This window comes from Cygnus olor, chromosome 2 (assembly GCF_009769625.2).
Source record: "Cygnus olor isolate bCygOlo1 chromosome 2, bCygOlo1.pri.v2, whole genome shotgun sequence".
Classification (NCBI taxonomy): Eukaryota; Metazoa; Chordata; class Aves; order Anseriformes; family Anatidae; genus Cygnus; species Cygnus olor.
The window spans coordinates 60,511,784-60,524,955 of record NC_049170.1 but is presented as its reverse complement, the minus strand read 5'-3'; the positions used below and the strand labels follow the sequence as shown (position 1 = coordinate 60,524,955).

Genomic DNA, 13,172 nt, shown 5'->3' with positions numbered 1-13,172 from the left:
CCACATACAAATATACAGAATTCACAAAGATGTCAATGAAGTTTGAGCTTTCCTGAATACTTTACTTTTTTCCATTTATAGGTTGCATGTCTTACTCATGTAGCAGCTAATTATCTTAATTGCAAAATTGAAGGAAAACGCTGGGGTACAGCACATGGGAGTATTGTTCCATATCAGGTAAGCCAAAAGCATTGGTTTATTCTACTTTTAGAATTCATGATTTTGTGTATTATAAGACTGAGAACTGACTGACTACTTTTCCCATGACCTGCTGTATTCTGTAATGTATCTGTGTCTAGGTAGGACAAGGTTCTGTTGTTCATTGTAGTTTTTGCATTTTGCATATTTCTTCATCAGCAGTAGATTAGTAACAGAACACTGACATAGATCAAAGGTGTTCACTGAAATTGGATGACTTTAAAGCTAGCACAATGACTAGATCATTTTTTACTTGACAGAGAAAGCTTGTTTTTTTTTTCTTTCACTTTAAGGGTTACCTGACTTCCATACCAGCCACAAACTGAAATCTTTTGCCTCTGAATCTTACTGTTTTTACCTTGTGAGTCTACAAGAACAGGCTAAGTATCCATGAAAGTCTGCGAGTTCTTATTTATTTGCCATTGTCCATTGAGTTTGCTGCGAATCACTGGTGCTCAGTGAGACAACAGGTTAGAAGAGGAATTAACCAGACCTCAGATCTCTCCAATGGAATTCATAGCCTGCTACATCTAATGAAGGGTTGAAATTCCTTAAAATAACATGACCTTCACCATATAAACAAGCACAGGAAAAAAATTCACTGCAGGCTTTAGCTTCTGGCTAGTGTATGGGAAACTCTTCAAGTAAACAAAGACAATTTTGTTCTTTTCTAGCTGATCATTTTGTTATCTTGATGGAGGTCATATTAACTTAAGGAGATTTGGTCATGTATTTAATATATTCTTTGTTTCATTTTTGGCACTTCTTATCAAGTACTTGTGTTTGCATCTAGCTAGGAAGAGTCTGGATTTTTTCATTTCTGGATGGAGTCCTTTCAATCCTGATAGTGACAGTTCCCAGCATTTGTCTGGGACAACTAGCATCTGAACACCACTCAGTTGCTTTACAGTCTCCCTTGTTAGAGAATAAGAGGAACTCAATGTATATTTACTTCCCAGTGCTGGAGGTGGTGGTGATCATCCTTTTATTAAAGGATTTTCTACTTGTGGCTGTAGAAACTCTGAAGCAAAAATCTTCCAAATGGAAGACATATATATATATGTATATTATTATTATATGTGTATTACATGCATATATATACGTATATTATAATATACATATATGTATATTACACAGAACATTGTCCCTGGCTAAAAGTACAGCAGATCTCCTCAGGTCTACAACAAACATCAATTGTTTTTGTAAAAGCTTTGTATATTTGATCTAGGACACTTCTTTTTTTTCTTTTTTTGTTAATTTTTATTTTATTTTATTTAAATACATGCTTTTGCATAGTCAACCATCAATTTCTGGACTAGCTAGAATAGATTGCAAATTGTCTCTGAGACTGATGGGGAAATGTTGCAGCTGTTTCTGCAAGTGAAATGAGTTTGGTTCTGCAGTATTCTCATCTCAGGTGTAGAGAAGCACAGCCAGAGCTGCTCTAGTCAGTGGTGCAGTATGGCCATATTCTGTAGGACCAACACTGTGTAGAGCTCTGTAGTGCAACGTGACCCAGCCTAACCAGGCATCTGCTACACAAGTAGTTGCATTTGGCTGTGTTTCTGTAATGCGACCTTTTGGTGCAACCCTTTTTGAACTTTGGTATGTTGAAAGTACAAAACAGATCTGAAGTGTCTTTAGTTTCTATAAGCAAAACCAAAAATCTGACAAAACAAAACATTTTATCTTCACCCTACTGCATTTGGATGAATAAATGAAACTTGCATTCTTTTAGCACCTTTTTGCTTTTGTTTTTCCACAGTCAAAATGAAAAGAAAAGCATACACATTGGTATCCTTTGTTTCTTTTTTTCATAGACAGCTCTCCAGATACACAAAATTAGTTGAGATTTTTTTTTGTTTTAATCAACATTAATCAATACGTAAATAACTTTTTTTTTTTGTAATAATCCTATCTAAACTATGGTTTCTCTGTTTCTGTAGGCTGTTTCTGCAGTAGGTATTATAAATGTTACCTCAATATTATAAACCGTCTTAATCTCAATTTTCTTGTTCATAAACCAGTGATTAGGATGGGTTCATAGTGAGTGGAGCTTTGTGTGTGTTTTTGTGGCTCATCTGTTAACTTTCTGTCAGCTAACGTGGTTATGATTTTGACAGCAACCATAAAGTGTATTTGTTTGCTAGTTTTTCTCACTTTACTAGCATAAGCTATAATGAGAGTTCAAAGCTCTTTAGAAATTTGAATTAGCTTGCATTATTGCAATTGTATTGCTTTTATAGCTGTTTCCATAGTTCATGTGCAATATAGTTTAGAATAGAACTCCGAAACCTGAGTTTCACCCCATTACAGTTACTAAATATACACTTTCACTTAATAAAATAGTATGTGACTATCATAATGCTATTTTTTTAATGAAAAATATTTGTTTCAAGGTATTTTGTGCAAAATTATATAATTTGTTGAAAAAATAAAAATTACATTTCCTAAAATTGAACTTAGGTATAACATAGAACAAGCATGTGGTAGCAAACTGTTGTTCTTTTCTTCTTAAGGCCCCTTGCTGTATTTTGAGCTTCCACCTTGGTGGAACTTTAAAGTGATAGAGAGTAATCATGGGAGATCCTTTTATAGACATTAAAATGACAAAATCTATATGATCTATGATGTCTACAACAAAAGAAGCATGACCAGCAGGTCAAAGGAGATGATTTCTTCCCCTCTGCTCTGCTCTTGTGAGACCCTACCTGCAGCATTGTGTTCAGCTCTGGGGCCCCCGAAATAAGAAGGACAAGGACCTGTTGGAACAAGTCCAGAGGAGGGCCACAAGGATGTTCAGAGGGCTGGAGCACCTCTCCTGTGAAGACAGGCTGAGGAAGTTGGGATTGTTCAGCCTGGAGAAGAGAAGGCCCCAGGGAGGCCTTAGAATGGCCTTCAAGCACCTAAAGAAGACCTACAGGAAAGATGGGAAGGGGGGTGTAGTGAAGTGATAGGAAAAAGGATAATGGTTTAAAACTAAAAGAGAGGAGATTTAGATTAGATATTAGGAAGAAATTCTTCACTGTGAGGGTGGTGAGGTGCTGGAACAGGTTGCCCAGAGTAGCTGTAGATGCCCCATCCCTGGAAGTGTTTAAGGCCAGGCTGGATGGGGCTTTGAGCAACTTGGTCTAGTGGGAGGTGTCCCTGCCCATGGCAGGGGGGTTGGAACTGGATGATCTTTAAGGTCCCTTCCAACCCAAATCATTCTATGATTCTGTGATCTTTTTTTGTGAAAGAAGTCTGATCAGAGACTGATCAAAAATTAATAAAAATTACAAGTCGAAAGCATTTTAAATATGTACATAATTAGTACTTTATTTTGCTTTTAATTGTTGTGGTAAGTGTTCTAGTGCTCTGTTTAATGCAGTCAGCACTATATACTGAAAACTATTGTAATTTTTTTTCATTGAGCTTCAATTTCATAATTTTGGCCAGAATATCTTATTTGCAAATGGCTTTAAATGGCTAAGTTTTCAGCTAGATTTTCTTTCCCCAAACTACCAAGATATGTAGCCCCTTTGAAAACCTATTTCTAGTCCAAGTAACAAGCCCTTAACAAAAGTGATGTAAAGTTTGCTGCACAAGGACTTTCATACCCTTATAAGTTTTTTCTCATTTTCTGATAGTGTGCTCCCTTTGTGGCACAACCATCTGAAATGTCTGAGTTTTCAGTTCTGTTTGCTCATCACCTTCTCTGACAAGGAAGAATTTCAACTTCTTTTCAGTGCATGATTTCTTTCATTGCACCTGTAAAGCTGTCAGTATATAATAGTTTGCCAAGGTTTGCAATGGAGGTGAACTTTGTAATGTGCCACAAAGGTGAACAAATCTGGATTCTTGTCAACAGAAGTCAGAAGTAAATTTTAGAGTGCTGAACCCTTCATGAGAAACTGTCTACTTTGAGCACATCTCTTTTCAGTCAGAGAGGTGTACTTGGAATAGGCCACTCCTGTGATCATACAGGAACAATATCTTGCTTGTAACCAGATCCCAATTTGCTTAGTTTCAGATGTTAAAACACAAACCTTGAGTTCTGGTCTGTATCTTAAATGTAATTAGTACATTTTTTTTTTTTAAACAAGTTTCTATAATGAGACGGGTTGTTTAGCTACAGCTGTTCCATGATTATCCAGAGGAAATCAAGAGCTTAAAAGCATCCGGTTTACATAATCGTGCAGAGAAGTAAAGTCATGTTACTGTCTTTCATTTGGGGTGATAAGGTCTTTCCTCATTCTCATGGTTTCACCACTGTAGCTATCTTACCTGTACCATGCCTGAGATCTAGACACTCACTTTTTATCTTACAGTTGGACCACTGGGAACAGACAAATTCTCCTGAGTATTTCATAACCTGCATGTTTACATGTTGTTTCCTGTGGCAGCTTATCACCTTTCCGTCAGCAACCTGGATAACTAGGCAGTAGTTTCAGATGCAAACTTTTAGCTAAAGGTACAGGGCTGTTTGCTTTCACGTCATAATGGTAAAAGTCAGTCTGAAAACTGAGAGACCAAGCTCTTACAAATCTCTCTTCTCCAGCCACTTACCTCCTTCTCCACCCTGCCTCCCAAAATTGTCTCCCATGAATACATTACTGCTGTTCCAAGTTTATTCCTAATACTAACAAGGACTTCTCAAATATGCATCATATTTTCAGAATATGCAAAGGGCACGACCATTCTGCACAGAAAGTGAAATCACAAGACAGGAAATAAATTATTTTAATCAATTATCTTTACTGTGCCTGTGCACTGTCATAACGAATTACACCCAACATTAATGTTTTTTTGTATTAGAGCATCACTGAGATTCTCTAAGAATCAGCCCTTTGTTGTGCTAGGCATAAAATTTCCTTCATTCTTGCCCAACTGATCTGGCAGAGGTGCTTTTCATTGGTGCATATGTGTACCAATTTTCCTAACTTGGCTCTGGAGAATCTCACAGAACTTATCATGATTATCTACTTTTTGCAGTGTAAAAAAAATTAAGATGTAAAAAAAAATATTTTTTTTTCAGTAAAAAAAAATATGTCAGTCATTCAGAAATTTCATGCTGCTTATTCCACACAAGAATGTAGGTATGTGGTCATTTTTTTCCTATCTTGATTTGGTTTTATTGGGATACTTCTGCAGTTAATGTGTCTTGGAATCAAAATCAACAAAGAATGGAACTTGGATTATTTTTGGAGTTTTGTTTTATGTGTAAAATTCTCTTTGTAAAATCAGTGTAGAACTTATTTAATGGAAGAAGATCTTTCTTGTTTGCTCAATCTAGGAGAAATGCAAGATGACCCTTCTTACTGTCTGAACCTCATCAACATAATTTTTATATGGACTTTTCAAACTGCCCTGGGAGCCTGTTGTCCTACGCTGTTGTTCTGAGTAATGAACTATCACTGCTGAAAGCATTGCCCATGTGATATGAAAATTAAATGTATTCACAGATAGACTGAATACAAACTTTGTGCTCTCAAGCAGCAAAGTTAGTTCTCTCCACTGTATGGTTTCAGATTCCAAAGAACAGTTTGTCTGTCCTCAAGATACCTATCTCCATTCATGTCCAGAGAAGGGCACCGAGGCTGGTGAAGGGTCTACAGAATAAGTCTTATGAGGAACAGCTGAGGGAGCTGGGATAATTTAGCTTGGCAAAAGAAGGCTGAAGGGAAACCTTATTGTACTTTACAATTACCTTAAAGAAGGTTGTAGCGAGGTGATTGGGCTCTTTTCCCAAGCACCAAGTGAAAAGACAAGGGGAAATGACCTCAAGTTGCACCAGGGGAGGTTTAGGTTGGATATTAGGAAAAATTTCTTTACTGAAGGAATTGTGTGACATTGGAATAGGCTGCCCAGGGAAGTGGTTGTGTCACTGTCCCTGGAGGTCTTCAAGAAATTTGTAGATGTAGAACTTAGTAGCATGGTTTAGGTGATTAACTTGTCAATGCTAGGTTAAAGGTTGGACTAGATGATCTTAGAGGTCTTTTCCAAACTAAATGATTCTGTGATTCTATATGATGAATAGCCGGTCTCCCGGATACTTTGGTGACCTACTGTATCTCCTTGAACTACATACCTACATTTTTTTTTTTAAACAGCCATTTCCTTTCTATCTTTATCTTACAAGATACAGAGAAAGCCAGAAAGGCCTGTGTCATCCTGGATCCTGTAAAACAAGAAAACAAAAAGTGTATTTGGCATTTTTTTTTCTTTTAAACTACTTACTACACAAATGTTTTGGTTTTATTGTGATGATAGGGGACCACAGTTGGCCCTTTGCTTGGTGGAAAGCACTTAAGTAGGGATTCTGTTTCCTTGTTATTTTAGTCAATTCAAAGGTATAAGAATCATTTGTGGAATGCAGTGTAGAAAAGTTCCCATTTATGGGGAATGAATTCCAGTTATTCAAAACTGATGACATTATATTGTAACCTTCCTGGTGATAGTCCTTCAATGAGTTGTCAAGCCTCTCTCTTGGGCAAAGCTGCTGTCTGGAAAGGAAATCAGTAGGTTTGCCTTGGGCAGTTTTAGACATGTGCTTGGTGTATGATGTGAGATGTGAGGTGGTGTTATAACTTCATTCATATATATCCCATCCTGTCACAGACATAGCACTTTAATGAAGCTGAGCTTGTATCTAATTATTATAGACAGCTTCTTACCTGTACACAGATACTTTTCAGATGGAAATGAAATACATTTTTAATTTAAAACCTGAAACTTTCTTTTTTTTTTTTTTTTTTTCTGAAGAAAATCATCCTGTATCTTTCTGGTTTAAGGAATGCCTGCAAGGTATTTTTAATGAGTATCCAATATTCTGAATTTGCAAAATAGCTTTGGATAATCATTGTTATTGTTTAGGAATGATAGCTGATAGTTAATACTGTCTCATTTTTCATCTCCTCCAGGGAAATGTCACAGGACTGTTTTGCAAGGCTATTTTTTGTCAGAACGTTTGTCACAGAACATTTCTGTATCTTGAACTCATATTTAGTCATTTAAACTGGGTGTATATTAAGATCTTTAGTCTGTCACTTGCCCGTGGTTTCATGAGAAGTCATCTGGGATCAAAACATGGGTGCGCTGGCGTTCAGAGTCATTTAGCGTACATATTTGTCTCCTCTTTGTTCTGTTCCTTGTTTCCTCCATTGATGTGTGAGGGATCTAGTTTGTATTACAGCAGCATGGTTAGCCTACAAATGTATTGCAGGATTACTGAACATTGCAGGTAGGTATATCCATGTCAAATTGTAATCTTTAGAAAGGGAAGCATAGCAGAGCCCTGATCAGAAGACCTCTTTTCACATTATTGCTGGCTGGAAAGGGATAAAAGTATGATCAGTGGGCTTGTAGAGGAGATATCAGCTGCAACTGGATCACTGCTTTCCTTCAATCTGCTTGTTAGATCCAGAGCAGAAGAATAAACTTCACTTTTGTTCTCCTGAAAGTACTTTTCACAATCATTGTATAACAACACATTGCAGGAGTTTGTATAAACATGTTTAAACAGTCTGAAAGAGATCTCAGAAACCCATGTGCAGCGTCATCACCCAGTGACTCCTGACATAATCATCCTGAATACATAAATGGCTATTTGTGTTGCTATCACAGATAGAAGCTTTTAAAAACAACAAACAACAACAAAAAAACACGTCATGATATGTTGTACAAGGTATTGTACAAGCAGGACAAATTAGCTCTTTCTGACCAGTATTGGTGAATGAAACATGAAGGAGTTACTTTTTGTGACAGAAGTGAGGACTTGGGTAAGGTGTCCACAATCCTAGAAACTTTTTGAGATTGTATTTCCTTAAGAATTCGAGGAGCTGGTAATTTATTGTGAATAATATTCAACCTTAAGACACAGGAGAGATTAAGACATGTCTACATGATGATATTAACTTTATGAAGACAGAATAATGAACAAATAAAAAAAATCAGGAACATTCTTACCATTATTTAATTGATACTCAGGTGTGTGCTTTTATTATGTGAAATGTGACAGTTTTGGTTGGAAAATATTGATTGTTAAGAAAGGGTATGTCCACTAGATGTCACTCATGTAATCTAGTTTTTGTTGCAGCATTTATTTCTAGGGATCTATTTAGGACGGTAGATGCAAATTATCAGCATTATTAGCTGCTTCTGTATAGGCAGTGCTACTGATTTTATGTATAAGTGTGGCATGGTACAAATCATCTGCTTGTCTCTGTCATGGGTTTGACATACCTATTGGTCTAGGACTTTATGTGTTTTTACATACCATTGCATTGTTGCATGAATTAATCTCTTATATAAGAGCACCCAGATGAGCTGTATATAGTCTGTAACTGTTCTGCAAGGAGCCATATGATCATAAAAGTAAGGATGTTATGTCCCTAAGGAAACAAAAATTACCTTGTAACTAATATAATTCCACTTGAAATTTATTCCTTTCGAAGCTGTTTACACCTCAAAGGGCAGTTCATTAGAAGTATGCATATCTAATTAGGAAAAACATCTGGAATTTCATAACTTGCACAAATGGATTTATATATTTAGGGATCTTAGCTATAAAACTGTAGCTACAGCTCTTGATTAGTGTCACTTTATTAATATCTAAGACGTTTAAAATAGAGCCACTTCAAGCAAGCTTACATGAAAGTAAGCTTACATGTGTGAGTGGACAAATCAGAGGTACATCTGATCAGTCCTGCAGGCAGACTGGTGGGATCTATACAGGTGCGAATTCATTAGCAAGGTGTGCTTGAGCCTCCTCTTCTCCATCTTTCTAGTATGGCATGTGTCACTAATTGTTAGACAGCTTTTGGGAATCTATTATTTATACTCTCATTGAAGAGAAACTGCTGCAAGATTGGCCTGTGCTCTTTCCCACTTTCACATTGGGGTAGCTACAGCAAAACTGGAAGCCTGACATCACAGCTTCCTCCAACCTCCCTTTCCCCTCCTGTATGGAATGAAGAATTTCTCTGCCCTGTGTAGTCAGCCAGAGGGCAGGATGGGGAAGTGATAATCCTCTTGGATTGAGCACTTGCATGAAAAATGATAAATGCTACATTGCGTGGGGATTAACACTTGCTTATGAACTTGCTTTTAATGGAGTGATGCTTCTCTTTCAGCAATTGGAAGGTTTGCAGTACTGCTAGACCTGATTAAGAACCTTTACCACTGTTCAGCCAAGAGAACTATCTGCCATCAGAAACATAACTGTGTTAGGAACTGTTTCACTCTTTTGCATATTGTCCTCAAGAATGTAAAACACTTAAGCTCGCATAGCATCAACTTCCCTAGAAAAATTCCTGTTCCCCACATCTCATTGCTACATTCTTCCTTCTCTCATCATGAGAATTACATTTCTGCTCACATTTAATGCATCTGTAAGAGGTCTGTGTATTGTCATCGTGAAACTGAAACACGACCATCCAGAGCTGGTTTAACTGGTGGAGTTGCTGTATAAATCATATTCTCATGTTTTTTGATGGGAGATCTTACGACAGATATCCTGTGAGTATGTTCACAGAGTGGGGCAGTCTGTGAGTCACTGGTGTTCAAGAAGCTTGTTTGGCATTTCTAGATAGTTTTGGTACTAAATGCTACTGAGTAAAGATTTAGTGTAGAACTTTATTGCTACTTTGTAGGATGGCCCTTTCTTTTCACAACGAGCTTGACATATCATGCAAATTTGGTCATTAAGTTAATTCCCTAGGACTGATGTATACTAATAAATTTGGTGTGTGCTGTTTTTTCTTCTAAAAATATTGCATTACTGCTATGATAAGTTTAGCTCCAGTGCAGTAGTAGCTGTGATCCTCCAGTGTGCAGGCAGCTTCTGAGAATTTAATTGGAAGGGCAGCATTTTTTTGAAAGAGCCGAATGACTTTGTAGCTTCTGTTCTGTTTTCCAAAGCAGTATATACGTTTGAGAAGTCTAAGTCCTGCTGTCTTGCAAAAAAGCACTGAAGTATTAAGTGCTAAATCTACTTATGAAAATGAGCTTTAAATTACAGTGCTTTTTAATGTTGTTTCTTGTGCCCTATGCTACATTCAAATATAATGCTGCATGATGCTAAAACAGGTATTATTTTTAATCAATACCCTCACTAATAAACCTTGATGCTAAGAAGTGAGAAAATGTAACCTGAGGCTTTGTCTATTATTAAACCCTTATTAATATCAGAATAGTTTTGATACATTTGCTTTTTAAGAGAAGCGGGATTTTAGCTACAGGACTTTAATTCACTTATATTGAGAGTAGTAAGGGTGAAGGTGAGAGACACCTTCTTCTAGTTATCTGCTTTGACAAAACTGTACTTCCTGACAATCACTTAAAAACAGTATTTGCTGACTGAAGTTTACCCTGGTCATGTAAATTAATCTAGAGAAAGCAATCCTATACCTGTGGCCCAAAGGAGATTTCAACTGGTTATCTAGCTGTCACCTCCACCTTTGTTCTATTAGCTCTAAGTTACTTTTGATAGATGTCTGTCCCAATTTCTCTACATTGGAAGTTCTGGAATATGTTTTATGGTCTTGTTAAGCCCATAAGTGGGTCCTCTGTGCCCACTATGAGGAAGAAAAGAAATAATTTCGTTTTCAGCATAGATGTCCTAGATTAGGAAAAACATTTTTACTCTGTTGTTAGTAGTGTACTGCAGAAGTTGATTGCCTTGATGTCTATAAAAAGTATTTCTATATAGGTAATTTGTGCTCTTCTATAGGGTACTGTTTGCTGGTTTGTGTGAGGCCAGCTCTTCACATTTTCCCCAACCCGTATTCACGTTTCCACCCCCTGTATTTTTTCCACCTCTTGTAATTTTTGTTTTTCTCTCTGGCATTTTTTCCACTTTGTTCACCTCTTCAACTGTGCTATCCAAATCTTGACAGAGTGCTCCAGGTGAGTTCTTTGTGTTTTTGAGTAACACAAAGAGCTTTCACTTGAGAAAGATACCTGGGAATAATTTGCTTTCTTAGTTAACAGCAACATATTGCTGTATCTCATCCTTCTCAGGTTTTCAGCTGCAGGATAGGAGAACAGCACATAGCTCTATGCCGAAACTTTGCTAATTATTTACCAGCTGCAACTTCAGTTTGATTTACCATTAAAAGATTCTTGGGGTTTCTTTGTGTTCCGTGATTTTTGCTTTCTTTTTTTTTACTTTTTTTTTTGTGGATAATTTACAGAATAGTTTTATTGATCATTTCCAATTTGGTGAAACCTGCAGAGGTAAGGTCACTCAATACTAGAGTGATCTCTGAATCTGAGTAAAGCAGACAAAAATGTTATCTGACTGTTGTCTGACTGTTGTCTTGTTTTGTCATCTACAGCAAGTTTAGGGCACTTGAATTTGAAAGTGTATGTCCACGTGTGGTTTTAATGATCTTTTCAAAATACCCATTAGTTTAACATCAGTAGTCATCTTTTCTTTCCTGGATAAATGAGCTCTGAGATTCTAAATAAAGTTGTCCAGCAAGGATATGGAAGACCCAACTTGTGTTATTTTATGTTTTAGATGGCTACCAGGGTAAAAAGTAGAAGTTAAGTTATCTTAGTAGAAAGGCTATTCTTTGCTAGGTAATAATAATAATAATAATAATAATAAACAGACACAAAGTTAATCTTTAATTTGTTCTCCAACTGGTATGCAGAAAGTTAATATTAGTTGTGGTTCTGTATCAGAACAATCCATTGTCACATGGAATGGCCATAATATAAATAAATAGAAAGTTGATGTGATTTCAAGTAGAGAAGCATTAGATGAGTCTACATAATTTATTTTAAACCTAACATAAAGACAAAGAATATAAAACATTATAAATATCAATATCAGTCTGTATGATAATGTCTGTTCTGAACAGAGACAATTTTTTGACCTTGTCAAATTTGGAATGTGGGGTTGAGATAATGGCGAGAGACTTTTGACCATGAATAACAGTTGTAACAATGCAACAAAGCCTTTTGTAGTACATACTAGCAATTAACTTAGTTCAATGGGGCGGAGAGTGCATTTTAATTTAGCATGAGTCGTAGAACAATGGACCCCAATTCTTATTTTAGTGCTTCAACAAAACCACAAATAATAATTTCTTCCTCCTTGCATAGATGCTTACAGCATTTTATTTGGCTCGAGAGTTTTATATATAGGAGTGAATGTATTGAGGTTAATTCTAGATGTTACTTGATTTGTCTTAGTTTATCCATTTTCACATACCAGGTTTACATTTACCAGTTTGTCAAAGTTGAAGGTTAAATGAGAAGTAAAAATACTGTCATACGATCAGAATCATGAAAGAATCTGAGATTTGCTTAATACATATAGTGTTTACTGAAGTTTAATTTCATCCACAGAAGATGAGGAGGCCCCTGGGCAGGAAGAGTTCTATGTATTAAGAATCTGATCAGGTACTTCATTTATTGTTATTAGTACTTCATTTAGTGTTATTAGTAACACCTCTTAGCACTTATGCATAATTATGTTATCTTTTCACTGTTACCTTTTCAAACCCCTCAGAGATTCTTAAATAATTTTATTTCCTGTCATATTTCAGTTTTAAGTAATAATGAGGAGGAGAAAACAGTTAAATAGTTTCTTTCCTCAAGTACCAGGTGCTGAAAGCAACTGAGAATATCACTGTTTTTTATAGTGGTTTCTTGTACATCTTGTGTGACATTGTTCAAACATTCATCGTATAAGCTTTTTGAGATTTAAAAAAAAATATATAGATGATTTTGTGGTCAAGAGATTGGACTCAAATTCAGAAACATAATCTACAGTGGCTTGCAAAATAGCTGTGTTCTGCTTTGAGTGCCTTGTTACAACCTCATGTAATGGGGTACTGCTGTTTGAGTGAGTGCTTCCAATCCATTTTTAATACAAGGTACAGCAGTTTATTGAAATCACTAATTCCAGGCTGCAGCAAGTAACTGTGTGGTGTTTACTCCCTGAATCTCTGCTGCTGTGATCTCTATAACAGTTCTGTCTG

General features: G+C 36.4%; 1 protein-coding gene across 8 annotated transcripts in view; it reads left to right on the top strand.

Moving 5' to 3' along the window:
* The window catches only part of SUGCT (succinyl-CoA:glutarate-CoA transferase), a 326,659-nt gene that overhangs the window by 60,796 nt on the left and 252,691 nt on the right, over nucleotides 1-13,172 (top strand). For 7 of the 8 annotated variants that reach the window (XM_040549158.1, XM_040549155.1, XM_040549159.1 and 4 more), the window contains one exon: nucleotides 82-177. The exons of the other annotated variant lie outside the window; for it this stretch is intronic. In XM_040549158.1, coding sequence (XP_040405092.1) covers nucleotides 82-177 — 96 coding nt within the window. The remainder of the gene's footprint in view (nucleotides 1-81; nucleotides 178-13,172) is intronic. 8 annotated transcript variants of the gene reach the window in all.